The following is a 26,781-nucleotide window of genomic DNA, read 5'->3' as shown; positions in this document are numbered from 1 at the left end:
TGTGACTGTAGCCATCACCCTTAACGTGGGCTCTAGAGGAGTGAGATGGGCAGCTCTCTGCTGCTGTCCAGAAACTGGGGTCCACCCTGGGGAGCAGTTAAGTGCCAAAGTGGAAATGCTCATACAATCTTAGAGTGTTTTCTTGCAGCGTGTCTTTGCTTTTTACCATTTTTAATTTAAACCCCGCCTAAAACCCGGCATTCTCTCCGTAGAGCCCAACCTGTTTTCCTCCTCGCTGCTGATGCCCGGGCTGGGCTCCCTGGCCAGCAGCACTCAGCTGTACCCTGGCTGCAGCCAGCTGGCCCCGGTGGGCCCGGCCAAGCAGGATGGGCTGTCCCCGTGCTGGCTGCACAGCTCCTCCTCTCCAGCCAGCGGCCTGCTGGGCGCACACGCCCCCAACAGCTTCCCCACGGATGTGCCGGTGCCGGGCAGCAGCTCCCTGGTGACCTTCCCCGACCCTCTGAGCTGGCCCGACGAGAAGGATTCGAGCTTCTTCCGGAATTACAGCGGCACCAACGGGCTGGGCACGGTGTCGAGTGCGGAGCTGCCGGGTGTCGGTGGCACAGGGCACGCGGCTGCGTCTTCTGCCATCAGCATGGACACCGACGACATGAACTGCGCCAGCCTCAGCTTCGACAAGTTCAACGCGGTGCTGAACTCGAGCGCTCCGCGGCAGCAGCTGCAGCTGCCCCCGGGCGGTGCCGGCAGCGCCGGATTCGCCTCCCAGTCCGCCTTGGCCGACCCCATGTACAGCTTTATGGACCAGGAGGTGCTGGGCGAGCCCAGGCTCCCCGGCAGCCACCAGGGTGGCCTGGCAGACACCCAGTTCTACGACGGCGACGGCGTCCATGCCGATGAGCTCTACCAATCCTTCCCCTTTGACAACATCCTGCAGAGCTACAACCCCTGAGTGGGGCACGAAGGGCCGCCCGGGGCCGTGTCCCGGAGCGTGGGGAGGAGCCGCTCACCCTTCTGGAGTCCCCGCTTTGTCTCTCAGAATGTCGCTATGCAAGTGTCACGATGGAACTTAAGGGTATTTAAGTTACCATGAAGTTAAGTTATTTAAGCCCATAGTGGTGCCCATCAAGGAGGGGAGGTGGGAGTAGGGTTTGGGGTTCTGTGCCTTAAAAGTACGTGTAGATGTGTTTTTATGCTGTTGGAAAAGGGAACTGGTAACACTTCAAGCTTCCTTGCCTTTGGGGACTGTAAAAAGTTGGTGTCTTCAGAAGGGTTAAAATTTCAAATACTTCACAGGGTTAAAGTTCTTTCAAAACAGCCATTTTTTATATAGAAATTAATTTTTGATAGGACAGAAATGAGGCAAACAAACCTGCACATGAGCACTCTAGTTCAGTCTCATCTATTGATATTAAAGTTCAGCTCAGTTTATTTGAAAGGTTTAGGTTTCTTACCCCCTTTCTATAAATGCTGTTCTAAAATGAGCACATGTGTTGATTTTCCACATTTTCACCACACTCATTTGCTTTGAGGGCAAATTGACTCGTGACATTTTTTTAATGACTATGTCATTGTTAGATATATTTAAAAAGACCGGAAGGTTTGAATTTTTAAGTAGTCCAGCTCTGTTGTAAAGGAAACCACTGCACAAGAGAAGGAACAGAGAGTCTGCACTTCACCCAGAGTGCATTTTTACAAGCCAACCCCTGTTGCTTTAGGGATGAAGCTGTTGTTGCTCTGCAGTTGTTGTGTGTGTGTAGCTGTGATGTGTGTGGTGGTTTGGACGACAGAGATCTGTGGAGCCAAAATATCTACTTTTTCCTCAGGTATCCCAGCAGTTTCCTGCTATGCAAGTGACTGCTTAAAGGAAGGCTCAGATCCTGCCTCCCCAGCACCACCCCCTCCCAGGAGGGCAAACCCAGAGGCAGTCTCAGTGCAGCCTCATCAGCTCTTATTGACAACTTCTAAAGCCATTTCAGTCAGTACTCATTAAAAACACTCCTCTGTCCTCTGTATCAGGAACCAGAACTTCCTCCCTCCCACCTGATTCCCACCCAGCCCTTGCTCTTGGCCTGAGCCCTGAGCTGTTCCATGACACCAGCTGGAGGTGACTGGCTGGATAAGACACTCTGGGCCTTGGCTACTTTATTATGCTGTTATTTTTTAAGAAGCAACACAGCAGGAAATGTCTGAGTATTTCTTAAGTGATAAACCTGCTCTGTAGGGCAGATAAGGCTTGAGGGTCTCAGTTGTTACCATTTGGTGACAAAACCAGACCATGAAAGCAGGATTAAAAAAAGCACACTTAAATATTAAAAAACAAGCAAAAATACCCCTAAATAAAAAAAGCCACTTGTGACATAGAGTGGGACACAAGGAAAGGAGCTCCTTGTGGTTTATGGGGAAGCAGGGACTCCCTCCCTGTGTTTGGAGCACTCTGGTGCTGCTGCCAGAATCCACCACCCCCATTCCATAGGTGACAGGCATGGGACAGGATGTATGGGAAGTCTGGGAAACTGCTTTTCCAGGTGCACAATGCAGTGAATTGACTTCCCCTGTTTCAAAGCAGCTCTTCCTCACTTGTGCACAGCTCCCCTGCAGTCTTAAGCAATAGAAAGACCAAAGAAATACACAGAAAGTTTGAAATGTGTTGTTTATTCAGTTTTTTTGAAGTTCTCAGTTTTAAGTATATTAAATGTAAACATTTTACTCACTTCATAGAAAGCTCTTTATAGTACAATTTATTTTTACTGTATAATTAAATATTTTCAAAGTTCTGGTTTCCTTTGTAAACGAGTTGGTTTGGTAATTAAAAAAACTGGTTATACCAAGTGCTGAGCTTCTGCAACCTCCCCAGCTCTGTGACATCCCTCACCATGGGACAGGCAGGGAAAAGGGACAAGGTAGGTTTTCATTGCTTATTTGGGGGCTTTTCTGGGGTGTTTTCAGTTCCTGGTGGCTGCTGCAAACCCTCAAGCAGTGCCAGGGCTCAGCAGGTTTTGTGGCAGAGCTGTTGAGTTCTCAGGCAGAGGGGATGAGGGGGCAGGTGCCTGGGGTTCCTCTGTGCTGCTGGTAGTTCCAGCCTCAGCTGAGCTGGTGCAGAACAAAATGCAGGGGGGCATTAGAGGTGGCCTGACAGAGAAATGCAAGACTAAATCTTGTTCTCACAAAACATCCACTTGGAGTGCGCACAAGTCAGTGTTTTACTTGTAAAAATGAGGGGAAGACCAAAGTACCCCATGAATATTGTGATTGCTGCAATATTCCTCCCAGGGCAGCTCAGAGTGTTCATCTGCTGCTCCAAACTGGCCTTGGAGCAGAGCTCAACCCCCCAGATGGCATCTCTGGCTTCCACATCTGTCTGTGATTCCTGCACAGGATCTGCTGCAGTTACTGGGACACCTCACACTCATCAAACTGGGAGTTCTGGGGCATCTCTGTGTGTTGTGTGGAGAAGGCTCAGCCCAGCACGCTGAGGGCTCTCTCTCCAGCCTGGGTTACCTGCCCTGGGGTTCTGAAGCTGACCCCCAGGGTCTCAATGCCCTGGAGCTACAACAGGAGCAGCCCTTTGTCCTCCCCCCCTGGAATGCTCCTCTCTTGCCTGTTGTGTTCACAGTGCACAGTCTTGTTTACCTTTTTCTTCCCCTGTAGTTCATGGAATTTATAAATCCTATTTTAGCTCACTTTGAGTTTCAAGAAATCACAGATAGGAGACTGAAATTCTCTCTTGTTTGTTTTCTGACTTCAGTTTCTTTAGTTTTCCACCCTTCATGACACTTCCTGTCTGGCTACAGATGATTATCTGAGAACAGCTCCTGGAATCTGTTGCTCATAAAGGCTTCAAGATGAAAACCAAAAATAATATTGCTGTCTAAATCATGTTTCTGTTATTTTTGTGTTAGAAAAACAGGAGTTTCTGAATTACTTGTGTTACAGAGGGCTAGGAAAGCACAGCAACAGAGACAGCACAGGCCGTGCATAATTTTTCAAGATGACTCTTTAGGAGCTCCTTAAAATGTATTTATTAATAGTTTTAGAGCCTCCAGCTCAGGTTCTCAGCAGCTCTTCTGGCATGAGGTCCTGGCACCATGGAATTGGAGGGGAGACATCCCAGTCACCCTCCCTGTCCCCAGACAGTGGTTGGTCTTGGCAAACGTTGCCCTCTTTATCTCCAAACTGTTAATTAATGAAGAGCCCTGAAATTCCAAACCTTAATTTCTTGTTTAACTCTCTTCTGGACTTCAGGTATACAGGTATAAAAGTGCCTCTTCCTAAAGAAGTAGGTGGTGCTTAGCAGGAAACATTTAAAATAAGCAAAGGAAACACTTCAGATCTTCCCCATTCCAGGCTGTGTTCAGCTCTTCCAGGCATCCATCCAAGGTGAGGTGTGAGAAAATCCAAGCTAAGGTGAGGTGCTGCTAAATCCAAGCTTTTTATCCCCTCCCTGTCTCTCAATTCTAACACCCTTTGGTGTGTTTTCTTTCTGCCTGCACTTTGAGATTCTTGGTATTCCTGTTTTTCTTTAGATTCCCATCATGCAGCACTGCCAGGAGTTCCCAGTCTTTTAATATGTGGTGACTCACAGGGGAATTCCTGCTCCTCAAGAGGACTCTGACCAGGCTGGAGAGCTGGTGAGGCCCCAACTGTTGTTTCCAGGAAGTGTTGCTGATGTTTCTTAAATGAGAAAAACTTGAAGTGTAAAGATTTCCTCTGAAAAATGTTGGGTTGTTTTTTGGGTTTTTTTTTCCTTTCAAAAGTCCTTTGGGAGCCAAATTTGCCCATGCCCAAGCAGCAGCCAGCAGGGAGACTTGCTCCAGCACCGTCCTGCTGGCTCCAGTCTCCCTGGCTTTTGGGATTTGCTGCAGGAACAGTGCTCAGGAAGAGCTGGGACTGGGGTTCAGTGCCACCTGCTACAAGGAAAGCTGCAAAAAGAGTTTACAAAAAACAACCTGGCTTGAGGGAGGGTTATCTTTAATTCAGCAGGAATGCACTGGCTTCCCCTAAAATCTTTATGCACAGAAGGAATTAAAATAAGGCCAGAGATTGAACCAACACTACCTGGTCCAGAGTGTTTAAAGCAGATTTAAAGTAAGGGCATCCTTTGGCAGATCAACATGATCCAAACATTCCCTGGAAACCCTTTGCACCCAGGCTGTCACACTGCACAGTGTTTGGTCAGGAGCTGCTGCTGCTTCCTCATCCCAGCTCAGGAGTCAGTTATCCAGGGTGGGAGGCCAGTCCACATCCACAGACTAGAAATGAGGGGAGGAAAGAAAGGCAAAGTCAGCAGCCTTGGAATGTTACACTTACCAGGAGTCACAATTCCCTTTGCCACTAACTGGATGTTGGGCTGCATGTGCAAAGTGCCCAGAACTGTCTGGTGGGAATGTGAACTGTCTCCAGCTTCTCCCCATCCTGCAGCTGGGCCTCCTGGTGTGAGAGCAACCAACCTGCTGACTGGTGACACTGAAATGGTCAGGTATTGACTGGTGCAGCCAAGGCTCCAACAGAAAACCATCACCTGTCCCCAAATCTGCCTTCCAAGCAAGGAAAACCAGAGGATGAGAAAACGCTCCTGCTGTGTCATCCTACAAAACAGATGCAGAAGCTGCAAACTGTGACCCGTGGGCAGAGCTTTCCAGGAATCCACGAGGAAAAGCTCATTGATCATTGGTTATTGAAATGAACCCCTTCATTTTCAATTAACCACCAGGTTAGGTATTAAATCCAGATCTCTACTTCTAGTCTTTTAACCCAAACAAATCCTGTGCTTTCCACCTGCCTCCAGCCAGTGAACAGACAGAATCTGTTGCTGTGTTTGAAGCTGCACTGCCAGCAGTCAAGTCCCTCCTCTTTCCCATCCAACCCCACTTTGGAAAGTAATGATGTGGTTCAGGGAACATGCTGAGCTCTGTTCCAGTGAGTGCTGATAGCCAGTGTTAGAAACTCATCTTCTCTCCTCCCATCCCTCCCTGATACAAATTTGGAAGAGGAAGCCTGGCACGTGTGGCACAAACCACCGTTCTTACATTAACATCCATTTTTCTCTTCCCTGTGGTCAGGAATGTTGCACTGAGAGCAATCCCATGAAAAGCATCTCACAAATGCAACCACCTTAGTAATTTCCAGGAAGGCTAAAGAGCAAACAACTTACTTCTACATCCAGCTCCAGAATGTCAGCAGTTCTCTTCAGAAGGGACCCAATATTAGGCTTTGTTCTTCCAAAGTCTCCGTGCACAAATTCTTTGATGTAGCTGGAAATTCTGGCTAAGGAGAGTTGCATTTTACAGCAAAGAAATCAAAAGGGGAAAAAAGTTTGCTTTTTAATCCTAAGCCCATTTTTAGTTAACACGCTGGTAAAACCAAACCCATCTTTGAGAGAGCTCCTAAGTGCCAAAAACTGCACTACTGACCTTTATCTTCTGTTTTACTCTAAAGTGAGTGGTGACTTTAGGACAAAACTCTTACTAATTTATAAGGAGCAGGAATCCACTGTCTGCGCTGAAGTGCATTAAATATTGTGGAAAAGCTCATTTTCCAAGGTGAAAAGTTTTCAGTTTAATTAGAAAAAGTTTAAGTGTATTTTTAACCAGTACAGCTGTCAGACACTTTAAATACTAGAGATAGATGATGATCCTTGTGGGTCCCTTCCAACTCAGGATATTGTGAGAGGTCAGCACAAGAATCCACACAAACCCAGGCGGAGTTTTGGAAGGAAAACCTCAATGTGAAATCGTGGTGTAAAAGTAAAGACTCTGCAGGACCACCGCAGAGAGCAGCGATTCCAAACCCCGCCGGGTTGAGAGCAGGAAAGCTCCCGCTCTCCCCGTGCTCCAGCCGGGAGCTGGGGCAGCCAAGGATACGTCCCTGCCTGCGTGGTGAGGCGCAGGCGGAAGTGGTGCGGGTCCAGGAGCTGGGCGCTCATGGCGTGGATGCGGCGGCAGCGCACGGCCAGCGGCCGCCGGTGCAGCACCCGCAGCGGCGTCTTCTGCTCCAGCTGCAGCTCCTGCCGTGGACAGGGAGGGAAGGGGAAGGGACTGTGGCACTGCACACACTGGGGGAGGCACCAGTGCTGTGAGCCAAGCACAGCTCTGTGTCTTGTGTTCTGGTAGTTGGGTAAACTTGAGGCAAGGCTGGTTTTTTCCAGGTTTATTGAAGGAGAAAGCGCAGCCATCTGAGGCTGAACAGGCCTCACATGAACACAACAAACTAATGGAATCACAAATACAGAGGAATAACCTTGAAATCTCCATAGCCTTTGCTGGAATGACTCCAGAACTGAGCAGCTCACTGAGAGCCTCAGGGCAATCAGGAAAAAATCTCACCCAAAAAATGCTTTGTCTAAGCTACAACCAACCCCCTAGAAATAAAAGTGAGGGGAAAAAACCTGAAATGAGATTAGATCTCAGAATAGTCTTTTCCAAAGTTCATTCCTTTTCCCAAAGGAGATGCAGCAGTTTGAAAGGCAACTTTCCAGGATTGAGGGAAGCAAAAGGAAGAGCTTCCCAAGAATTGTCTCCCTGAGAATGAGGTCATGGGCAAGACCCGTAGGAAATGGGGCAGCACAACAAAAACTGAACCCCCTTTTCCATCAGCCCAACATCTAAAGAAAGTTCTTATTCCCGAGGGTGCTGAGCCTTGCTAAGGCCTCTTTGCACTGTCACAGACACTTCCAACTCAGAATTGTGGCCACAGGAGAGCAGCTGTAGAAAGCTCTGCCACTTCTGCTCCCCCAAAACACTGTGCCAGGTAAAGGAAGGGGTACAGGTGCCAGATTTCCTCCTCTCCCATTCACTGCTGGATTATTTGGTCTAATGGAAGGTGAATCTTGCACAAGGATTTGTTGTCCTGGCTCACAGCCAGCCAGCTGTCCTGCTTGGATGACTGTGGTGAAGGAAGGAAGGTGGTATGGAAATCCCTACAGCATAAAAAACCCAAACCCAGAGGAGGAGACCTGCCCGTGGGTGTTTAACTCTTCCCTCAGGCACCAGACAGGTACTATTGAAATGAGCAACAAGAGCTCCTGATACCTTGATACCATCCAGAAACTCGATGTCTTCTCTCTGGATTGCTTTGTCTGTCCATATCAAGGCACTGTAGGTCTTTGTCTTCTCCTCTTCACCTTCCTTCATGCGACCAATTGCCTCTCTAAACAACAGACATTACTCACTTCACACAAGCACAACTACCCCAGGAACACCTGCACAAATCCCTCTAAATACTAACCTGGTGACAAGCTGCAGATCTCGAACCTGTATTTTGTCTGAGGAGCTGTTAATTGCCTGCGATATTTAAGGCAGAGCCGGTGAGCAGAACTGCTGGGCTGGAGAGGCAGCAGGGGAGGGGCAAAGGCTTTACCTGCTGCAGCCTCTTCATGTCCTCGGCAGTGAAGTGGATCCTCCGAGGATTCACGAGCTCCATTGCAAAGGGCCTTCCTGGCAACAGGCACAGCCATGAAACAGGAAAACAGGTTGTTCTAATTGAGCACTGAAGTGACACGGGGAGGCTGAAGGTGTGAAGCCTGTTTGCTGCTACACAAACAAGGACAGAACTTGTGGGTTTAGGGATGTGGCATCAGATGGAAGGATAAGGAACCAGGGACTTCTTTTTGGCCACTAAACCCCAGTATCAGCAGTAAGTGCAAATTATGACTTCCCAGAAGACATCTTGTACAAGTCTCTGCTAATTAAAAAATAAAATAAGGGAAAAGTTAATTAGCTGATTTTCTGTCACCTACAGCAATGCCCAGGTGCAGGATGACGTTAAATCCTCCTCCCTCAGCTCAGCATCTGTTGCCAGAGTTGTACTCTCTGTGCTCAGGGCCAGGACAATCCCCAGCACAAGCAATGCCAAGAACCACAGCAATCAGACAGCAACTGAAACATGTAATTGTTTAGTTTTTCTTTCCCTCTTCCTTTGGGTCCAGCAGCTTCAGTGTATTGGAAAGCAGCTGACCTTCCCACAGGAGCCAAGCTCAGAAGGGAAATAAGGCTCCCCCACACCACAGTGACAGTGAAGGAACAGAAAACAGGACAGGAATCAGTCTGACATAAAAGCCTCAAAAGCAGGGAGTGAATAAACCCAAATACTCCCACCCAGCTCTGCCTTTCCATGCAGTCAAGGCCACGGAGAAAGGGCTCTTCTTTCTAGCTGGTTTTATGGAGCTATTTGGGAACAAATACATAAATATCACTGCAGTGTGTCTGAGATGGAATTGCAAAGCCTGCCTTAGCATTCAGCAAGAGACCTTCACACAACCACTTCATTCCTGTGTTTCACAAGGGATCTTCCAAGCCTTACCATTGCCCAGTGTCCTCACATCCACATCTTCTCTCCCAGAGGAAGAAAAATTAAAGCCTGTAACAGATTTAAAGAAGGCAGGTGAGATTCTACGTTACATTTTTAATACTATCTACAGCTTTTGAAAGGTGGAATGTTTTCTTTCTGAACTTGTTTTGCCTTTACAAACTGGAGCCTGCAATTCAGGGACACATCTGGGATATTGCTGTTCATTCACAGGTTTCTTGAGGAGCACTCCCAGTTCCTTGGCCTGAATGAGATCCCACAGCCAGACTAACATACCCACAGGGAGGGGAGGAGAGGGAGGCAGCAGCACAAGTTTGGTTTTCTCCAAATCAGCATTTAATGCAACTTTTCCTTGGGCTTTCTATGTTTTTAATTCCACAAAGAATAGGCAGTGATTATTCCAGCTGGATAATCCCTGGATAAACATTATCTGCACTGAAGGAAATAAATGAATGAAGGGAAGAGACAGGAAGGGTGGAAAGCCAGGCAGGTATTACAAAGTGCTGGGGGCAAACCCCTTCTTGATTCAAGTCACTTTATGAATCACCAACCCATAAGAAGTTTGTTTGGGCAAAAACCCTACTACATGAAACCAACATATTTGCATCATCAGGTGAACTGCAGAGCTACTGTAGCAGGATAAAAGGGTCTAATTACTCACTGATCACAGCTAAAAAAGTTTACAAGCTTTGACTTGGAGGGATAAGAGAGGGATAAAGAAATAGCAGGTTTTTTCCTTCACACTCTTGGATTAAGTGGGTAGTTACTAAGGAAAAATCTTCTAGTAATGATGAGAAGTATGTCTGGTAAGAGATCTCCTACATACTTACTGTCTGCTTTGAATGCTGCCATCAGATGCTCTGAAATCAGTTCTTCCACAGAAGATTCCAGCTTCCTCTCCCCATCAATAATCCAGGGGGTCTGAGGCAAATTCCTGGAATATTTGTTGTACCTTCCTGTGAAGAAGAACTGTGTTACCTGTGACCCCTCTGAACCAGTGCAGAAAAGCTTTGAACACGTTTAACTTGCACTTTGTGAAAACTTGTGCTGTGGAGGAGCATTCCAACACCCAGGGGAGCTCCACTGCCCAGGATGGCCACTCAGAGGGGCTTGGAGAGCCTGTGGCTGCAGTCCCACCCTCTGGGATTCAGGGATAACCCTCCCTGTACTCAGCAGTTCAGGTTCCAAGCAAGTCCTGCCTTGTCCAAAGGCTGAAAACAGAAATCCAAACTGCAATGCTTTGGCTCACAAGGAAAACCACGTGAGGAGCAGAAAGTGTCACTGACAAACCAGGGGCAACGTCAGGAACCTTGAGGAGGTGCCATGGGAAGGGCCTGGAATCCTTGGAGTGACCCCAGGGAGATTCTCATGGCACAAGGGCTGCCCTAACCAAAGGCAGGGATGACCACCAGGAGCTTTTTTACAGACAGGTGAGGTAAGAAGTGAAAATATTCACAGAGCAAGGAGCTCACTGCTGTGAAACCATGAGCCAGAGCCCAGACCAGCTCTGTGCAACTCACTGTGCTCTGGGTTTGTATCATATTTTCCTATCTCAAACAATGTTTCCTTCTTGCATTCGGACCTGCAGAAAAGCCACACAAACAAATGGGGAAACTGAGTAACCGTTTCACCAGGGCACATCTGAAAGTTGGCTGACTCACCCCTCACATGCAGCCTCACACTGCTCAATTCTCCTTCCATAAAATGGAAAAAGGACAATAAAATGGGCTGCTTTTTTTTTCTCTCAGCTCCCCAGTTCTAATAATTTCAACTTTTGATCTGAACAAGAGTTAAACAAAACACAAGGTGTTTCTCGGTTTGACACCTCCTGAATCCTTGAAACAAGAGTTGGGGTGGGGAGTAATCACTGAACACCCAAGGTAAGGTCAGGAGGGCAATGCCAACTCTGTGCTTACTAATTAAGATCCTGTCCCATTTAATAGTAGCAAAATAACTGCACTGAGCTCAATAAATTCTCTTCTGGATTTAAGTCTGAAAACTAAAACAAATCTTGCCTGAATTTTTTTTGATTGGATATAAACTGTAAATAACAAACCCAGTGTAAAATGACATGCAGAAAGCAAACCCTCTGTCCTGCTCTTCATACAGATGGATTCTGATAAAACCACTCAACAAAGCAACCTAAAATAAAACAGTGTGTTTGGAAAATGCTAAAGGGGACTGGATATCTTGGATTCACAAAAATGCACATCCAACTGTCTCATCAATAACTAAAAATAAGAAATGCGTGTTTGTGAAACACCAACCACCCTGCCACTCACTTCTGCATTCTTCTATTTTTCATCTTCCTGCATTCAGGACTTTTATCGCCCTTTTAAAACACAGAATGTTGGATTTAAATTCCAGGTTGGGCTTTTTGATCTGTTTGCACACATTTAAATAAGTTGTTCACACACAAGCCTGGGAGAAAGGTAGAGACTCCTACAGAAAGAGGAGATCTGTAATTTCCTTCCCCTTTCAAACCCATTCCCTCTTGGCCTGAGCTGGAGTTGTTTCTTTGTTCCTTATACTTAATTACAGGAATTAATAAACAGCAAGAATCTCTGGGTCTCATGGCAGTGTTAGAAAGTTCTGGTCAAGACAACAAATAAATCCATCACTTTACCAGCCACAAAAACTGCACCATTATTGCACTGAATCTCCAGAGCATCACAGGGGTTCTTTGGTGAACTTGGGGGACAGGGAAAATGCCTGTATATAAAAAAAAAAGAGTAAAAAGGATACTAGTAATACCAGGACATGGTGGAGCATCAGCAGAGCAGCACAGAGAAAGTTTCTTGATGGCTTCTCACTGAGTGTGACTTTGATCATATTACAGCTCTTGGTGCTTTATTAAAACTCAACTCCTAACACTTTGGAAATATGGGGGAAAGTCTTCTTTGTAAAGGGAAGCTCATCTTACAAACTCGAAATATTCCCTAATTAAAAGATCAGGAATTATTTCTATTACCAGAAGAACAGAAAACCTATTTTAATCAGTTAAAACAGCAGAATTTCCACACCCAGAAGTTCCTTTACAGACACCCCACTGACTGTTTTCCTCCCCATCTTAATGCTGTACAGAAGCACAATACCAAGAACCAGTTTCAGCAAATACTTACTTGAGAAAATCCTCTTCCTTTATCTTCTCTAGGGCTTTTATAACTGCCATTCTGGTGAAAACAGACTGCACAGTGAAATAAAAACATGAGTCAAGAACTAAGAAAAACCAAGAAAGGAGATGCCTCAGGGAGAGAAAAAGCACTAAAATATACACGGGGTGGAGTTTTTCACTTGGGAGTCCAAATTTGCAAACTAGTGTAAAACCAGAAGCCTAAATCCATGAACAGAAACCCAAGTGACCCTCATTGTCAACAGTTCAGTGTCTCCAAGCCCCAGGTTTTATGTCAGGACAGGCAGGGCTGGGCATAAACCTGTCCAGGAGGGATCTGGTTCTGAAGATCAGAATCTCCTCTGAGCTCCTCCTTTCAACTTCTTTCTGCTGCCTCCCACCCTCCCACTGTGCCTGGCTCCCTGTTCTCATCACTTCTTGGTACAAGGAGGAGATTCACTTGGTCTCCCCAAAGCCTTCTCCTCACTGAGAAAACCTTCCACCTGGAGAAGTGCAGGTTCCTCTGCCTCTCCTCCCAGCTTGGCTGCTGCATTCCCAGTTTGATGACGTCTTTTTGGCAAGCTGGACTGGGGATTTGGGGAAAAAAATGGAAAATACTGGGGCACTGTTGGGACAATTCAGGTCTCTGTTCCAACACAGCTCCTGGGTGCCTTCAGGAAAGCTGTTCTTTGTCCTTCTAAGCACAAATCAGAGATAAAGGCACTTCCCTCCCTGGGAGAACAGATGAACTGGAAAGCCCTTCAAGCAGCAGCAGGTTTAAATAACTATCTAGAGCACATGGCACAGAATTTTCCCCTCAGAACCTGGTTTTTACCCCACTCCTCTGGTTAACACAGCCCTTGATGCTTCCAGCACAGCTGCTTTGTGAGGACAGGCCTCTGATGGCTCTTCAGAGTTGCTGGTTTTGCTTTAGATTCCCCAACATTTTGTTGCCTGTGTGGTTTTGCTCCTGATATGGGATCTCCCCCTTTTAAAGGGAAGCAAAGCAGCAAGCAGGGAGTTGTAATACAGCCCTTCTAAAAAAAGCCTTGCATTTATTGGTCAGGTGGAGAAGAGTGGGTGGAATTCCTGGGTCAGCTCCTGCCTCTGCCAAATGTTGGTGGACTCTTCTCCAGGAGGGATAAAAGGCCTTGCAATGGCTCCTGACAGAAGTCACTGTTCTCCCTCTGATCACACCAACTGTCCTACTTGTATCAGTTTCTTTCCAGCTGGTTCTTTATTCTTCCTGCCCTCTTTTCCATCAGTGACTGTGTGTGCTCAGGGCTTGCAACAAGTGGCCAGACCCCTTTTCTTCCCTGCCCTCCTCCAGAGCCAGAGGGATGAAACCTTCCTGCACATACCAGGGCTTGCAGTCACATCAGAGGACATGGAAACTGCAGTGGGATCATTTCCCTTCTGGCTGCAGAGTCTCATCCTCACAATGGGACTTATCTGAACTGCTGCAGCCACAGAGAGCTTGAGGAGCATCTTTTATGCTGCTTTTAATGTATGACAATCAAATCCCTAGATGTTAAGGGAGGCATTTACAGAGACCAATCCTAAAATTATGACCTTTAGACAGTCTGGAAAATGCACAGCCCAAAGGAAAGCACCAAGCTCTTGGTTTTCCTAAGCTGAGAAATGTGAAGTGAATAACTTTATTTCCAGACAATTGAAAACTAGAGAGATTTTTGATGCAGGAAAAGCAGCCACTCAACACTGAGTGAATACCCAGGTAAGTTCTCTGTTGTAAATACTGCTGCGAAATTCTGAATGTCAGAAAAGAGCTGCAACAATGATGGGATCTTACCTGTTTGTTCTTTGCTGGTTTGAAACAGTCTGGACAGGCTGTGGCTCTAAATACAGAAATGAAAATTAGCTGCTCCCCTTACAGAAACAGAGATGAACAGCCAGACTCACAAGCACAGCATGTAATGGGTTTTGCACCAATCTCCAGGGTCTCACCTGCACAGCTTAGTTCAGAGCAGGGTCTAAAATTCACTGACTCCCAAACCACAAATGGTTCAAGATGTGCTTTGCCTGATCCAGAGAGTTCATGGACAAAAGGGTGTAAAATCTCCTCTGCTCTGACCAACACAAACACGGCTCAGCTTTGAGATGGGGTGGAAAAGCACACAAGTTTAACTTTCAGTCCTTTCCAATCCTTCTCAGTAAAGGTCACCATTAATGTTTAAGTTCTATGCAAGATGTACTGAGACCTTGCCATCTGTGCTTGCTCTTAGACAATGCCCACTACAAACTCCAGATTCAAACTGCCCCTTCTGGAAAGGAAAATTCAATTTGTTTACTTCATCAAAAAAATAACCCTGGGTGTTCAACACCATTGGTGCTTTGCCTCTTCAAAAGGAAACTCTGAGCTGTTTAACAAAAGTGAAAGCCAGGGCAGTGAAACACTTTTCTGAGTATTGCAGAGGAAGCTGCTGTTCCTCTTAATGGATTTCTCTGAGTGCTCTCGGGGAGGATTTCTGGATTTCTCTGTGTGCACTCAGGGAGGATTTCTAACCTACAACCCAGTTTTTCATTTCTTGCTGGGGCTTTTCAGCATCTCTGTGACTATTTTGGACTCGAAGGCAGCAGGTTCTGCTGTTTCCATACAAGTGACTTCCCTGGCCAGTCTGCCACACAAATTGTCTCTTCCAAAATTTCTGTATCACCATATCCTTAAACATAAATCTCCAAATATGAACTATCCAAGTGCAGAATGCCTTGGCACCTCAGAAATGACTGTAATTAAAAAAACTAAATAAGTAAGAACAAAAGGGTGCAGGATCCTGAAACACTTCCATTTTTACAGGACTGCAGGTACCATTATTTAGAGCTGTAGTTTAGGCCTACAAATTTCTGCCTCTTTTGGCCAGTCTTGGAGAAGCTGGAAAGAAAAGATGTTCAGCAAACACTGGTGCATCTCCAAGCCTGCATTCCCTCAGCTCCCAGCCCAGGGCACTGTGCAAAACCAACAGCTGAACATTCACAGCTCACAAACTGCCAGAAGGGCTAAAATCACAAGGCAATATATAAAGGCCACAAAAGAAATCTCTGGTCTTAAGAAATTAATTCACTGTTCAACAAAGACATCTCTGCCAAACCTCTTCCTATGCTAACACTTAAATGGCAGCAGGTGCAAGTTAACTGAGTTAAGCTGAAGTTTTCCAGGAAGCATCAGCAAACAGGAAGAGTGAACCTAATTATCTATAGCCAGATTTTGAGAAACCAGACTAAATGGCACCTAAATTCACAGAAATATTTTGCCTCTGTGTGTACATCACATGCCCTCCTGGGCCAGGCCAAAGGGAACTTCTGTTTGTTTTGATCAAGCAGCTAAGTTGGATTAACTCACTTCAAAGCCTCCCCTCTCATCTGTGTCTCCTACAAGAGCAGGAAAACCTTTTGAGCATGACCTCAAAGATTCTCCCATGTGGTTTGAATTTATTTTTTAAAATGACACTGGGAATGACTTGGAAAAGGCTGACATGGAGCATTCTCCTTCCAGTTCAAATCAAAATTCTGGATGATTTTGTTTATTGGCATCAAAGCACAGAATTAACCAGAGATGATGTAACTTCAAGCTCTGCAACTTTACGTGGCCATAAGGAAGTTTAGACACAGGCCCCATTCTAGTTTATAAACACTGCAGCTGTAACAAATCCAAACCAACAATATTGCACAATATTCAGATAAAGATCTTTTTGTTATTTATATAAAACTTACAGGAAATGGCACTCCTCGTCTGTTTCTGGGTGAGCAAAGACGACGCTGACTTCAAACAAACTCTAAATTACAGACAGAAAAAAAAAGAACAAGAAGGTGGTAATGGTTTTCTTTAAACAAACAGGGAGGATATTCTCAGGATTCGCTGTTGTAGTTTTAGGAAAATAGTAAAGAGATAGATAAAAGAGATGATAACCCATTTATTGTGTATCTATAAAATGTGTGCCACAACAGCATTTGCATTTCTGCAGTCACCACAGATGAGCTGAGAGCTCTTCCCAGCCAGGAGGGACCCGAGTCAGGGACAGCCCCTGCTCAAAGCCCCTCAGGGTCACTAAACCAACGCCCCAAGCCCTCTGGAAGAGCAGGAATAAAGACCAAACCCTGCAGGAGTCCCCACTGTAAAAGCCTGGCAGGGGCTTCCTGTGCAGAGAGTGCAGGGCCCTGGGGCAGGGAGAGGCCGCCCGTCCTCCTGGAGTGACAGCCAGCCCAGGAACTCCGGGCCAATCTCACTCTGCCCCAATCCCCTCTCTGGCCTGGGGCAAACAACACTCATTACTGCGGGTACTCAGGCACCACAGCACCTCCTGGGGCTGTTGAACAGATTGGCTGATAGTCAAGTGCCTTGCAGATAAAGAGCACTGGAAAAGCAACTTTTATGGTCCAGGGATGTGTGAACTGGTACCTAAGAAGTTTGTTTCTTCCTGGAGCATCTCCAGGGTAACTGAGTGTTTCTCTCCCCGCTGTGAATAGAAGAGCAATGCAACTTTATTCTCTGCTAATAAGGAGAAAGGGTATAGTTTTATTCCCCCCCATAAGTGCATAAATATATATACACACATATATGAAAAAAAAACCCAGAGAAAAAGATGTTTTCTTATTTATACCAAACCTTTCCATCAGCAGGAACACCCAACTCTTCTGACAACTGGGGATGGATAATCCACTTGTAAGCTTCCTTCAGCTGAACAATGTCATCCTTTTCCAAGGTAAGGCCCAGATTCCTGAATCACAAAGAAATAACTTGCTCAGGCGTCTGTCAAAGATAGATACATGACACAGAACATTTCAAGAGGAACTTGAGTGCCAAGTAAAACATTCCTTTTTTTTCTGTGCACAAAACATGCACCGAGGAAACAAATGCCAGAGCTCCATGATAGTTAGAAAATTCTGTCTTTCCAGAGTTCACCTGGAGCACAGCTGAGAAAGATGCATCTCAAACCACTTGTTTGGGAACTTACAGAGCAAAAGAGATAAGAAACCTCAGTTAAGGTCAAAGAATGTAAAAAAATAAACCCCAAACCACACAAAACCAGCTGCCACCTTACTCTTTGTAAGCATCAGGTCACTTGGGCAGGACTGTAAACAACTTCTTGCCTGCTCACTATTTATACAGATTGATGTCTACATAGAGTTCTTGAGACACTAAAAGGACAATAAATAATAAAATAATAATAAAAAAATAATTAAATGATAGCACCTCCCAATTCTGAATTTCCTTATGATTACTTTTGAAGGTACAAAGCACATTAAAATCCTGGCCAAGGACACAGGAGGTGAGTCTGATATTCCATCAGTGTGAGCAGAAGTGTCTTTGTATGAAAACAACTGTCTTGACCTCCAAAATACAGCATGAATTGCTTGGTTAACACTCTCTGCATGAGGAGTTTCTCATTTCTGCTGCACTGGAGGACCATTCTGGTGGGAATGGGATGGGAGCTCCAGGAGACACCACTCACCTCATGTCCTGCTTCAGCCCCAGCCAAGCAGCTCGCTGAGGTCCCAACCATGCAAAGGAGACAGCAAGGAAAGAAAAACAAAGAAATTAAGGCTCCAAACTGCCAATAATCTGAGAGACTCTTTGCAGAAGGGAAAGTGTTTTAAAAACTCAGGACAAAAAGGAAGTGTTGAGAATTTAATTTAGCTTTCTCTTCAGAGGTGGAGAGATGGAATTGGTGTTTGGTGTTATTTTTAAGACATCATTTTGCTCTTCACCTCAAATCCTACCTGGCTTTGAACCAAACATCATCAGGGTTCACTGAACAATTTGGAACTTACTATTAACATTACATCTAGGAAAAGACTGACAGCCTAAGTCATCAGTTATTTCCCACACAGAGGAAATGCAAAAAAAGGTGTCTCAGTGAATGGTCTATGAAAACTGACAGACATATAAATGAATAAACCCCACAATTCAGTTATCATCCATTAGAAAAAACATGAAATAAAAGACACACTTGGGCTCATAATCACAAAGTCTTTCCCTGAGAATTGCCCCATTATCTAAAGCACAGCACTTAGTTTGGGAGACAGGCTGAGTGTGGGAAAGCTGAGGGACAGAGGGAATAAATCCAGAAATCAGAGGGAGCTTTTAGTACAAATGCTCCAGTTCACTGATAATGAACGAGAAGCAATTAATAAGTAGAGGAAAAACTCCCCCCAAAACTTTCTAGAGTGAAGCAACAACAAAAGGAGGAACCACATCATAGGTCGTTTTTACATGCTGATAGAGGAACTCAATTAAACAAAAGCTGCTTATCTTGCCTTTGGTACATCTGAAAGAACGAAGGAGCCCTAAAAACAGCGCTGAGAGGGCAGAGGGACGGCAGGGAGAGGCATGAACTTTGTTAGATACATGATACACAGCCCAGAGGCTGCTGAACAAAACAAACCCAGCTGTGGTGCTGCAATTGTGTTTGCTCAGGCTCCCTGTGATTCATTCTCCTGCAGATGCAGACGGGGTGAGTAAGGTGTGAGTAAGGCTCCTTCACTTGAAGGATATTGTCATCTCCTTTGCATAATGACCCAGATAAGATCATAAATAAAAATAGCTTCCAATTCAAATTCCTGGAACAACTCTCAGCTGGAGAATTTGACAACCACAGAACTGGGCCTAAAAATCTGCATTTGACAAATGCCAGTTTAAAAAGCTCTCCCATGCCTTGACTCAGAGCAGGGCTGGTACTCTGGGGCAGCCCATCTCACTCCTATCCCTTGTTTTCCAAACCAGACATAACTTCTGCATGGGAGCAGCTCTGCTACAATTGCATCTCCTTTCTCTTGACTTCCAAATTGAAAGAGAATTAAAGAAATTACTTTCCCCCTTCAATTAAGAGGAAACAATAGACGAGGGCATTGCAAGCACAGGAGCCAAAAGATCCCAAATTCCAAATCCCACTGAACCACCAAGCCAGGCAAACCCCTCTGCTCTGTGCCAGCTGCACGTGAAGCAGGGGAGCAGATCCCTCCCCTTCCTAATTGCTTCATGTTTGTGGAGGGGCTGGAAAATGCCAAATGCTCATTACAGAGCTGGAGCCTGCAGGGCAATGCTGAGCAGCAAATGCGCCTGTGAAATCCAGGGGCTCGGGCACGGCGCTGATCCCGAGCTGCAGGGGACTGTCACAGTGGCAATCCCAGCCCCAGCACTGTCCCACTCCTTCAGAACAGAGCTTGGAGATGGGGAATTCCAGCCAGTCCTACAGGGAGCCGTGGCTGCAGATGTTATTTGCATCCATGTCCTTGGAGCAAGGACCAGGACTGATGGATCGCGGCTGAGACAGCGCACAGAGCTCAGTCACCCTTCTGAAGGGCACCACTCACTCCATATTCCAGCAGAGCTGTCTGACATAAACTTGGGACTCCTGTGTTTGTGATTGATTCCAATCAAACCTCCTGCCTGTGGGAAGAGGCAGCAGCTTCTTTGCACCCCAGACACAAACACCATGAAAATGGCACTTTTATGTCCTGCTCCTCTTTGGGTCCTCTTGTGCATTTTGCACTTGGCAGGATGACAACTGTCACACTAAATGAGTTGGAGGTGATACTAAAAGGCAGTTTCTGGTTCTTTTTTTGTTAAAAAGAAACTCTGTGTGTGACACCAAAGGGCAGTGGGAGGGAGGCTCTCTTTGGGGCCCTTTTAGGGTCAGATTACACATGTTCTTGCACAGAGCACTTCAGAGAATTAAGAGCAGAATTTAACAAACAACCTCTTTTCAACACAAAGCATTTAGAGATATTTTGATATTTGTTTTTGATATTCATTTGATTATATTATATTCCTGCTTTTCTGTAACTGTAAAACAGGGACTGTTTATACCAGTTAGTTTTTTTAAGTCATAAACAGACAGGTGGTAAATAAACCCCCCTGATTTTTAAAGTTCTTCTTCCACCATCAGCCACTTCCACCCCTGCAGCTGGAGCACAAAAGCAGCTGGTTTAGCATTGGGCAAGACTGAAGGGATGGAATGGAAGGGCCAGCAGCAACTTCCTAATGCAAACTCTCTCCCAGTCGAACCAAAACTGCTTCCAAAGAGAACAGATGTGGGTTTGGAGCTTTCCACTCACTCATTTCACTCCCTCTATTCTTTTCTGGACCCACACCACCACTTTTATTGCCTTGGCTGTCCCAGGCACTGCAGGACTGTTGGTTTGCTGGAACACAAGGACTGAGTGTGAGGACATCCCTCACCTGAACTGCAATGCAACACCACCCTCTACCGAGGCTTCCCGGCAAACACCAGGGGTTTCCAACCCCATCAGAGCAAACCTGACCCACACCTGGGGCTCCCCAGAGCACCATGGGCACACACACGGGCAGCCACACACTCACCTGGGCTGGAAGAGCTTTTTGGACACACTGGATGGCCATAAAATCAAATGGGAATAAGGGCAGTTCATCCAGCCAGAAAGCACAAAGCAATCTGCTCTGGCCTTGTTTTACCAGGCCCTGTGGCAGCTGCAGCAAACACACGAATTGTGCTCAATTTAAGAAGGCAAGTAGAGAATCTTATGTTCAGGAAGCCTTACAAGTAGAATATATGATTGCTGTTACACTGACACTTGCCTGAGATGCAGAACTAACAGCACAAGTCACCACCACAAGTGTAGCAGATTATTTTAGAATCAAACTGTGTGGGAGCAGAAGAGACTTTCCCACAGGTGTATCCAGAATTCCAAGACCATCCACACTTCTTTCTGCCATGCTCAGCTTCTGTCACATCTTACCACAGCAGGCACCTCTCAGAAAGATTCACATGCTGCCCTTTGGAACAGATTTTTTGCATCACTTTACACCAGCAAGGAGGGGAATGTTGTAAAACACAGCTTAGCAAAAATTTGGCCTTTATTGATCAAGTTATATTATGCTTAGTATTCTCCCTCAATTTAAAAAAAGTTACCAGGGTTATACACTCTTCCATGTTATCATTATCCACTGTAATTAAAGGAGTGAAATGATTAAAATTTGATTAAAATTACCACAAAAATCAGTAGTTTTACAGCTGCTACACACTGTAGATTTACAAATCTAGACTTCCAACAATGCCCAAGACAGGTGATTATTAAAATGTGTATTTTCCCATCATTTAAAATGCTGAACACTTAAAAGACTTCATCCTGAAATTCCTCCATCTGTGTCCTGCACTCCCAATTATCATTTACTTCAGGAAAGGCACCAGCTATGCAGTTCCACCTCTGGAAGGTCCAAAAAGCAGGGCTGGCAACTCTGCCAGAGGGAACAACACACTGAGGGGTTAAAGAGACTCCTTGTAGGATTTCAGATGGAAAGTAACCTCTGGGCTCACTGCAAACCAAAGTGACTCAATCCCTTCATCAATTAAAATAACACTCACCCACAAGCAAAGGGAGAGCAGACCTCACTTCTAGCATGTTTCTAGGGGTTTTTTAAACAATAACAATTAAAAATCAAACCACCTCCAGCTTGTACATCCCAAAGTCACTGTCTTTAATAGGTGTTGAAGTTATTTCAGTTACTCACCTCCCTCACAGAGAGCTGGGGGGGCAGTGACACTGAGAACACAAAACTACTGAACTGGTAATCAGCAGAATGAACTTTCTGGCACACCTGGAAGAGAAGGAGTTTATATTAAATCACAGCAATGGCCCCGAGCTGATAATCTGTATTCAACCACGATGAACTCATGTGAACACACGAACCAGAGTAATCACTAATAAGTCAGTGAAATATAAGGGATTTTTGTCCTGTTAGAAAGCAGTTACTAATAAACTGCATTCTTATGGCTATAAAACAACAAAACTAACTATTTTAAGGCCAAGACCAACTGCATATTGAAATCTTTGTCCAAAAAACTTCACCACAGTGAGCAAAGACAAGAACAGCTGACTTGGAGTGTCCTCCTTCATGGCAGCGACACAATTAATTCCAGGGCAATAAAAATGTCTGTGATCCTGGGATAAGACAGGAACAAACAGGAATCCACAGCATCAATCCCTCCTAAAAAATCACTGGAAATAAAGTAGGATTCCAAACACACATTAAAGGTTTTAAAGTGGGCCAGTGAGAGCTGCTGGCAAGATGCCAACACACATGGAGAAATCATTCAAAATGTCAGTGATTCCAGGGAAAGGTAGAGAAGAATTCTGAGCTTTCAAGGTGAAATCAGCATCTCAGGTAAGGAAATTCAGGTATAAAATAATCAGGTGTTGCAGTGCCCTAACAAGTGCTGACAGATTTTGCATTGCTACTGAAAAGAGTAACTCTGAAACAAGTCTTGGAAGTGGATTCTGTAAAAAGATACAAATTCTGCCAATGGCAACAAAAGACACACACAATGCACTGTAACAACAGAAACCATATCCTATGCTTTCTGTTCAGTTCCATTTTTAGATACATTCAGCTATTAAAGCAAATTCTTTGCTATTCAAACTCTGTTAAACACCCCAAATGCAAGTGTGAGTTTCCTGCCTGATATTTCAGTTTGACCCATGAGGAATTTCACTGCTCAGAGATGATGTTTCCCCCAACTCTCATTTTTTCTGTTATTCACAACCTGTTGTATCACCAAAACTTCTTCCTCTGTGGCTCTCCAAACATTATTGCTTCACAAAGACAAGTTCAAGCTGTACCAGAAACAAGGAGTTAAGAGGCCAGCAGCTGATGGCTCCTCATTTTCCTGGCACATAAAAAGTGAAGAGCTCACCATTTACACTGAGGTTTTCCTTGGAAGCAGCTGAACCTCAGGTTACCTCCTAAATTCCTGTGACCACTTCTCTCTTAGTCCTTTTCTTTGCAAAGTCTGCTCCCTGCAGTCATCCCATTGCACCTGCACTGCTGGGTTTTAAAACACTGGGCAAAATTCAGTTCCACCACAGGTGGAAAACACTGCCCAGGAGCAGGATGGACCTGAATGGTGCCATCTACACTTCAAATATTCAAAGTAGGGAGATGTTTTGGTTTGTCTTCTGGTCTCTTTCTTTCAAAAGAGAAAACATCTCTTTCCAAAAGAATCCCCAAAAACCAGCACGGTGTTTGTAGTCACCACCCCTACACTGCAGACCCCAACACACACAACCCCAAAAGGCAAAGAACTGGGATTTACCTTTTTAACAAAGTCAGCCTGGCAGAACTCCTGAAGAATTCCCAAACACACATTGCAAACCCCCCCAGCGGAGCTCTCCACTGCAGCATTCCCATCCTTCCCTGGAGGAACCTCGGGGAGGGCTCCGTTGTGGTTCTGACCATCAGCACCTTCCTCCATGTGCTCCAGTCTCACTCTCTTACAAGGTGGGTCAGCTCCATCCAGGCCAACTGTACCTTCTTTTCCTTGATCCTTTCTCACAAAGTCTTGTAAATCCTTCAGCAAATCCTGACACAAACAGAGGAATTGCTGTTGGTATTGCCTGTTTAACAAACACAGTTCCATAAGGCAGCACCAACCATTCCAGTTGAGCCTCACTGTATGTAATTAACACCTCAGAATTAATACCCAAAGACATCCTGAAGGTACAATTAAACAGCTCCAAGCTGCGTTTTTCTCAAAATAGACATTTCCAGAGAAACTTTTGCTGAACAGACTTGTTTGCCAGCCCAGAATGAAAACATTTTCCAGATCTGACTTGCAGCAACACACTTATCTTTGCCCCATTGCTTTTCAATGAAAATAGACATTTAGTGCCTTCTTGCAATTTAGATTAGAATTTAATTTCTTCAACTCCATTAGCCCAGGAAGAGACTTGGCTGGTATGGTATAAAAACAAAGTGAGAGAGGATACAGGTTGGGGGGGGAAATAAAATACACAGAGGAAGAACTTTGTGTAAGGAAAGAAACCCACAAAAATTAAGAGGAGGTGCTGGGGAAGAGGGAGAAGAGGCTGCATGGCCCTAAATTTGTGGAAGGATAAGAGACAAAGACACAGTTCAGAAAGGATTTATTAAAAGGACTTCAGTAGGAAAGACAGCAGTTGCAGCTCAAAGAAAAATTAGGTAGAGATGCAAAAGAATAAAAAATGGCACACAAGACAAACACTCCTCAAGTAATTAAAAGAAAATGCAAAAGGATAGGGAATAAAAATCTTAAAAATGTGTTCTGGAGAGTCTTGAATAAAGGTGAAACAACCAGGACAGACACCAGCAGACACAAGAGATTAGAGCAAGCACATGAGGGTGTTTATTTGATGTTTATTTGGCCTACACAGTGGGACAGGTCTAAAAGAACCAATTTAGGGGATGTGCAAAGAGCCAAAACCAAACTGAGGAGTTTCCAGCACAAGAACAAAGGCAAGGAAGGCTGGGCACAGGCAGGAAAAATTCAAAGAACACTGAATTTCAGCACTAAGGTCAGCTAAAAAGGATGTTTAGCAACAGCTGCATCCCCTCCCAATTCCACTGAAGGAAGAAAGAAGTTTAAAGCAGAAGAGTCTGGAGCAGAGATGGTTCCTGCTCATCAGCTGCACTGCCCACAGCCCCTTTGCTGCTTGTTGTGTTAAGGGAAAGAGAACAGAGGGGACAGTCACAGCTGCTCTGCTGCTGAAGTGACAGAAGCTCTGCAGCAGCTCATGTGCCCTGTTCTCTGGTGTTTTCAGGCAACTCTCAGAGCCAGACTTAACGTTTAACCCACCACAAGTGTTACATTCCATGATTCCTGTAACTCCTCCCAGCTGCACCGTGGAGCAGCAGCTGCTTCTCACAACTCCTTGTGCAAAGCAGTTTCCTCCCAGGCAAAGGGCCCAAGAGCACAACCCCCTTCTCCTCCACGTGGCTCCCACGTTCCAAGCAGGAATACAAAGGGCAAACCTTGTCGGGATGCCTGTAAAGCATCTGGGATCCCACACAGCAGAACCTCAACACACATCGTGGGCAGGTGCCAGCGCTGAGTAAGAGCTGCACAACTGGCCTGTCCTTTTCTGGCAGGGAAAACATGCTGGGGAACTCTGGAAGTGAACAAAGAAAAGAAAAAACAAAACTCAGAATACACTCAGAAATTCAGTAATAAAAGGACACACTTAACTGCACTGTATTTAAAATAACTGGATTTGTTTTGTCCTCTAGAGAAAGTTCAGGATACATTTTTGTTTTAAATCACAAGTGTAAGAGAAGTGGAAGACCAACACAAAAGGATCAGTGACTGGGGGAAAACCTTCTGTACTTCCCAGGTTTTTCCCTGAAAAACCTGAACTCAGGAGTTCTGACAAGAGAATGCTGAGCTTTTGCCCAGTTTTACTTTAGATAAAGTGCATTACATGACATGTTAATTTTACTAAATAAAAGGGTAGAGTTACAACATATTAAACCCAATTTAAAATGCAAATTCCTCCTAAAATTGCAGAGACTAAAGAATCAGTGTGTTAAAATCACAAGGGGGAAAAAAGGAACCTCAAAAAACATATGCCAGCCCCTTTTGTCACAAAAGCCCTAAATCCATTAGCCCTGCAATTTTTTAACATTTCTTATTTCCCATCTCAACACTTTTTATGAGAAATCTCTTAATGATTTTCTCCCTCACTAAAATATGATGGCTAACTTGGTTTCCTGTCATTCTCTCTGCCCAGAACTTCAGAACTGACTGATTTCTTTGGCCGAAATTTAACAATGGGATAGAACTGTCTTTTTTTTTTAAATATGGAAAAAGAGAGATTCCCAGCGAAGTGGTCGCTGGAAATCGAGGAAACTTTAGGAGGCACGTGGGAATAACCACAGATGTTCAGAGCAAAGGTTCAAGGAGTCTGTTGTCACCCAAAGCAGGAACAAACAGGTGCCAGAGGAAAACAAGTGTGTGCAGGGCACATTCCTCTGCCTCCACTTATTTTGGAGTTTGGGGCATCCCTTTGACCTGGTGTGCTTTGCCGGCTGGGAAACCTTAACAGATCCTTCCTCCAGTGTCTCTTGGAAATTTAATATCCAATCCTGCTTGGAGGTACCTTGCACAGAAATATTGCAGCCATGGAACCAACTCCACAGCACGGGAAGAGTTATTAATGGATCGGGGGGAGCTCAGCACCCCCGACATCCCTGGATCGATGGAGCTCAGGATTCCCGACACTCCAGGGCTGAGGGGGGACCCCATCACCCCCCACACTGAGGCGCCGCGAGCGGGCTGAGACAGGAGGATGAGGCGAACGGGGCCCGCTTAGCACAGGGCCGCCCCCTCGCAGGCCGGAGGCGCCGTTCCTGCCCCGTTCCTGCCCCATTCCCATTCCCATCCCCATCCCATTCCCGGTCCCGCTCCCCTCACTCACCCTTCACTCCGCGGCCCGGCACAGGCTCGCTCAGCCGCTCTGCAGAGCGCATCGCTTGGCTGGCGTGCCGGAGCGCCCTGCCCGCAGGCCGGCTGACCGAATAGCTCGGCGCTCTCGCGTGGCGCCTGGCAGCGGGCGGGCCCTACCGAGCGGAGCCGAAGCTGAGCCGAAGCTGAACCGGG

The 26,781-nt window shown here is 45.6% G+C and overlaps 2 protein-coding genes across 3 annotated transcripts in view; one reads left to right on the top strand and one right to left on the bottom strand.

The window, feature by feature from the left end:
- REL (REL proto-oncogene, NF-kB subunit) overlaps window positions 1-3,102 on the top strand; it is a 30,794-nt gene extending 27,692 nt beyond the window's left edge. The window contains exon 10 of the mRNA XM_071582197.1: window positions 213-3,102. Within this exon, the coding sequence (XP_071438298.1) occupies window positions 213-910 (698 nt within the window). The 3' untranslated portion in view covers window positions 911-3,102. The remainder of the gene's footprint in view (window positions 1-212) is intronic.
- On the bottom strand, window positions 2,605-26,724 carry PUS10 (pseudouridine synthase 10). 2 transcript variants are annotated; one of them, XM_071582194.1, is made up of 19 exons: window positions 26,600-26,724; window positions 25,158-25,294; window positions 23,464-23,730; window positions 21,882-21,968; window positions 17,845-17,879; window positions 16,998-17,109; window positions 16,106-16,167; window positions 14,187-14,232; window positions 12,387-12,451; window positions 11,891-11,976; window positions 10,095-10,220; window positions 9,259-9,315; window positions 8,317-8,393; window positions 8,185-8,240; window positions 7,989-8,106; window positions 6,822-6,964; window positions 6,113-6,212; window positions 5,409-5,546; window positions 2,605-5,210 (listed from the first exon to the last, which is right to left on the bottom strand). In XM_071582194.1, the coding sequence occupies exons 1-19, from the start codon at window positions 26,649-26,651 to the stop codon at window positions 5,172-5,174; spliced, it is 1,803 nt and encodes a 600-aa protein (XP_071438295.1). In that variant the 5' UTR covers window positions 26,652-26,724; the 3' UTR covers window positions 2,605-5,171. The 2 variants fall into 2 exon arrangements, with proteins under 2 accessions (XP_071438295.1, XP_071438297.1); XM_071582196.1 differs by lacking the exon at window positions 5,409-5,546 and having other exon boundaries at window positions 26,600-26,712.
- Window positions 26,725-26,781: the final 57 nt, after the last annotated feature.

The sequence above is a fragment of the Pithys albifrons genome, chromosome 2 (genome assembly GCF_047495875.1).
Source record: "Pithys albifrons albifrons isolate INPA30051 chromosome 2, PitAlb_v1, whole genome shotgun sequence".
In the NCBI taxonomy this organism is placed as follows: domain Eukaryota; kingdom Metazoa; phylum Chordata; class Aves; order Passeriformes; family Thamnophilidae; genus Pithys; species Pithys albifrons.
Note: the sequence above shows the minus strand (reverse complement) of the source record. Positions and strands in the feature narration are given on the sequence as shown.

Coding starts and splice junctions, on each gene's coding strand:
- PUS10 (XM_071582194.1), bottom strand. CDS start 26,651: ATGCGCTCTGCAGAGCGGCTGAGCGAGCCTGTGCCGGGCCGCGGAGTG. Junction 14,233..16,105: donor GACGAGGAGTGCCATTTCCT/GTAAGTTTTATA, acceptor TTCTGTATTTAG/AGCCACAGCCTGTCCAGACT. Junction 5,211..5,408: donor TCAGTGTCACCAGTCAGCAG/GTTGGTTGCTCT, acceptor CCTCATTTCTAG/TCTGTGGATGTGGACTGGCC.